The 4,694-nt window shown below is 35.4% G+C and overlaps 1 protein-coding gene across 1 annotated transcript; it reads right to left on the reverse strand.

The window, feature by feature from the left end:
• LOC121792196 (vacuolar protein-sorting-associated protein 37 homolog 1-like) lies at positions 1–4,346 on the reverse strand. The gene is made up of 7 exons (XM_042190052.1): positions 4,091–4,346; positions 3,270–3,494; positions 2,790–2,877; positions 1,895–1,934; positions 1,772–1,818; positions 659–779; positions 1–406 (listed from the first exon to the last, which is right to left on the reverse strand). Exons 1-7 carry the CDS (start codon positions 4,105–4,107, stop codon positions 243–245), a joined length of 702 nt encoding a protein of 233 aa, XP_042045986.1. The 5' UTR covers positions 4,108–4,346; the 3' UTR covers positions 1–242.
• Between the last annotated feature and the right edge of the window lie 348 nt (positions 4,347–4,694).

Below are 4,694 nucleotides of genomic sequence, written 5' to 3' on the forward strand. Positions count from 1 at the left end.
TTACTGAGGTAACAAGCAGAAAAACAAGCAAACGAAGTTCAATATCCGATTACACATTATAGAAGACAGAATTTGACAGACTATCTGGACTTTGGCAGATTTAATTGAGGAATGTCCAAAATCTGTTCCACAATTTGAAATTTCATATGTAAAAAAGGTAAGCAACAATTGTATTACATTACTAGAACAATTGTACAAAGAGGACGAGGCGAGAAGCGGCCAGCTTCCAAAAGCATAGCATTTCAGCCGGTTGCAGTAGTCTTGGCTGCAAGGTGGGTAAGAGCGCGTTTATGATAAGTATGTCGCATCTTCTTGTATTTCTGTACAAAGGCTGAAAGATCAATTTCTCTATCAAGGAGCTGCTGGTGCAGGGCTTCAGACTCCTCTTCGGTTTTACTCATTGCATCTGGTATAGTAAAATAACAACTCAGTTTAATGCACTAATACCTATTCAAGGAGGTCAGATTTGAATAAAATATACTACTGTTCTGCTTTAGCAAGCTAATTAGTGTCATGAGAAAAAAGATCACAGAAAAAGAAATCATGAAATGTGAAGCAAAATATTGATGATGAGAAACAATATACATGAAATATCTGTCATAGGGCATAAAGGAAAAAAGAAAAGCAGATGAAAGTGAAACTCAATTGTCTAGAGTACCTTGAAGTCGATGGATGAGTGATGAGGGAGAATAGTATCTGAGAGTTTCATCCTTCTTTCTTTCCAGTTCATGCAATTTTTCTTGAGCAGCAGCCAACTCTGTAGTTCGGATTATTCTACACTAAAGACAGAAACCAAATAGGTGAATATAGTCCCTTTTGAAACTAGGAAGCTAGAAGTTAAAGAACAAATGCTAGTGAATGGTAACTCTTGTAGAAGAGTTATTTTACTTCTTTTTAAGCTATTATAATAGAGTTGATGTGTGAGTTTCGTTGTTTTCTTTCATTCTTTCCTTTGTTGTGTTTTGTGTTTCTCTTATTGTTTTTCTTCTCTGTAGGGTCGATACTCGATATCTATGAAAAATGAGGTCAAAACATGCTATTTTCACATATAATTGGAGAAAGGAAGTGAGTAGGCTGGTTTTGTGCAGGAATAAGTGCAACATTTTACCCTAAGTCAGTTAGCATTACTTTTTTTATCAGTTTCCATTACTTTTTCGATATACCGTATAGTGTGTATGCAAATAAGAAGAGTATACTATGAATCGACAAAACTTCAAGAGGAAATTCAATATTCCAGTCACTACTTGAGCATTTTTTTAGGATGGTTTAGGTAATATTTATAATTTTTTTACAGTAAACTGACATAGTTAGCTAATCAAAACATGTCGAGTCAACAAGGAGATTAAATAATGCAATTTAAAAGAAAAAGAGCAACTTGGTCATTCTACAAGCTAAATTTGGTAAACTAGCTCCTATGCCTAATGGAATCGGCCACAACAATCAAATCCATCTAGTTATCAGTCACATCATCACTCTGATATCAAGGAAGAGTAGCTGAAACAGGGGAGAAAGTCAGCCACCATTTTGGGGTCCATTTACCAAATATAGGAAAAGCAAAATGAGACATTTAATAAGGGACATCCCAAAATGGAAAAGTAGGACACACAATGGGGGACGGAGGGTGTATTTCTTAGTTTAAGTAATTGAATTAGAATATCAAATAAGCATAAAATTTAGTTTGCAATCCATGTGGAGACTACATGCACTTGTGAGTTTTAATACCGATTCAATTATAGCAACAGTAAACACAACGTAAGGCTATAAAATTTACCTGGTTCCTTAGCTCCATTATACGTGGTTCTTTTTCCAGATTATCTCCTGGACTCGGAAAAATTAATCATTTATAGTATGAAACAACGACGCTACTGCAAATTGTGTGGAACAGAAAACTTACTTGCTAGCTGCAGTGTTTCATTCCTGAGTTCATCTCTGACCTGATTGAATAAATACAACAAGATGGAGGTCATTAAGGGCAATGGCAAAACCAAAATTTGCTGAGAAGGCAATCTTAACAGAACAAACGCGAAACATGTATTAAGGCAGGGAAGTGAGAATCGACATTCGCAAATGAATGAGCATTAGATGAACTATAAATAAAGAAATTTCATGAACAGTTATACAAAGTCTCTATAATGAATAGCTACATAATGTCACTGAATTCAAAAACTAGGAAACTCATAGTATAATCTAGTCAAAGTAAAAAAACCTAAAATACAGGTCCAATTCCGCAGACTTCAAAGAGCAAGGAAGACATAATGATGTGTCTTTTATATAAGTAGACTGCATATCTTAGCATGCTGTGATTAACTACAAGGATAATCTTGGATAAAAACAAAATAGAGTGGAGAATGAGATTCCACATTCTCATTATATGCATATAGCAACACACAAAAAATTGCAAATAAAGACCTACCACTTTTCAAGATCAGCAGGAACTAGAAATCAAGAGAGTCAGGAAACAGAAATAGGATGTCTCTATACCAACTACTTGTTGAAGAACTTTCAAAAGAAATGGAGTACATAACATATATATCATGAGAAGATACACATGATCAAATGCAAAATAGCAAAACCGTATTATCTTTATCAATGTTTACTATTTCCCAAGGTGATAACAACATACACAAGGAGTATTCTAAGCACCAGATGTGATGCTTCAACTACTTCAGATACTACCTTGTATATACTTTTTGACAGCCTATATATATAAGCATTCTACACTCTTGAAAGTAAAATAAAAAAATGCATACAGAATTTAGCATTAGAAAACAGTCTGAAGTGCAACTCACCCTATTTTGTGTTTTGACAGGTTCCAGAGAATACAAAAGATTCTGATAAGCATCCTTGTCTGATAGAAGCTTTCTCAGCTCATCAACACTGACATTGTTAGTCAACAAAGATAACAATGAGAAACTGTCCCACGCTATAAACTAAAACCATTCATTAACATTTGTATGTATCCTTCTACTGGGCAGATAGATAAGGAAAATAGCTTAGGAGAAGATCCTCTTATTCATTTGCTAGAACTTCGGTGCAAGATATACAGACAGACCAATTAATTGCAAACGTGAGAGCACATTTTACCAGTTTCATGGGCAGAAAATTATTACTCCTTTGCAAGTAGCTCATACATTTCCCAAATTCGAAAGGAGCGTAATATCTTCGATAAAAAATTAGGTGCCCCTTTAATGTAGCATCTAACAGATAAGGCCATGTACAAGGGCAGCCATAAAAATATGGAGTACTAATAAAATAAATAGAGTGGTCACCTCTTATTTTTCAACATAGCAATGATGCCTGCAGCCTCTGCAGGTGAAACGCTTGACAAAGAATTTTGTTGGTCTGTTGGTCTTGATATGCCAAAGTTGCCAGATGTACTGGATCCAGGTGTTGTGGGGCGTGAGGAACTGGATGAACTAATGACAGAAGGTGGATACCATGAGTCTGTGGGTACTTCCTGAGGACGGGACTGAGGTTGCGGCTCCTGAGAGCCCCTGTGGAGAGATTTAACCAACAAATCAAAGTTATATCTTCCCACTTTTTTCTTTTGCTTGGCACATTGCTGAAAAAGCATGACATAAATTGAGGATGATAGCACATCACAAATCCATGTAAAAATGTTTAGCTAAAAGAGCCGAAATCCTAAACATCACCACAAGTTATTTGAAAATATTCATCTCGATTGAAAATATTCAACAGGTATACTGCAATATCACATTACAAACACTGTAACTCCGACAAAAAAGGAACAGAATAGATAATAACATTAATTAAAGAAAAAAGAGCGATTGTCTACCCTAATACTTCTGTATTGAGAATCTATAAAATCGAATGCAAGCAATACTGGAAAAATAAAACAAATACGCCTAACTTAGCGTTAGCAAATTAAAATTCTGTCACACCAGAGACTAAAAATTCGTTAACAATTGGTCTCGAAGCCGTTCTTTTCACCGATAGAGGCAGATAAATTTCAACAAATGAGAACTCTCCACCAATCATGGCATCTCTAACATGCTTTACTTATTGGTAGGTCACCGGATTCATTTGAGCAAAAGAAAAAAGAGAGAGAGATTTCACAGAGACTGATTACCAGAAATTCTTAAACATGACTTTGAAGAGGTCTCAGTCGTCGGTGGTTTGATCGATTACCAAACAAGAACGGAGAATCAGAAGTTCCAAACCCTAGCACCAAATCAATTTGTCAGCGGGAAATTCCAGTTGCATCAAGATCGGATTCGATTCGATTCGATTCGATTCGCATTTAGCTTTCCTTTTCTTCTATTTTAGTTTTTAATTTTCTGGAGAAAATTTTTGGTTGTTTTGGGGATATTTTGCGTGGTTTTGACTCATGAGAACACAAACTCAAACTAAATTACTTAAGCGTGTTGGTTTTCATCCTAGCCGCATCTCCAGTGGTTCTGGACATACAATAGCCCTCTCATAACCTTGCCACTGCCACATCATCAGCACTAAAATCCTCTTGTCACATTATCTGAACATATCCTCCTGCCACATCATCTGAACATGCAACTGGATAAGCAACTGGAGCCCAACCACATCACTCAATTATGAAAAACAAACAATTAACAATCACACAAAATACGGAATTAAATATACAACACATATACACGAAAATATACTATTTTCATTTAAATTAAAAAGTACATTTAAAAAAATACATAATTTTAAATAAA

The sequence above is a fragment of the Salvia splendens genome, chromosome 2 (assembly GCF_004379255.2).
Source record: "Salvia splendens isolate huo1 chromosome 2, SspV2, whole genome shotgun sequence".
Taxonomy (NCBI): Eukaryota; Viridiplantae; Streptophyta; class Magnoliopsida; order Lamiales; family Lamiaceae; genus Salvia; species Salvia splendens.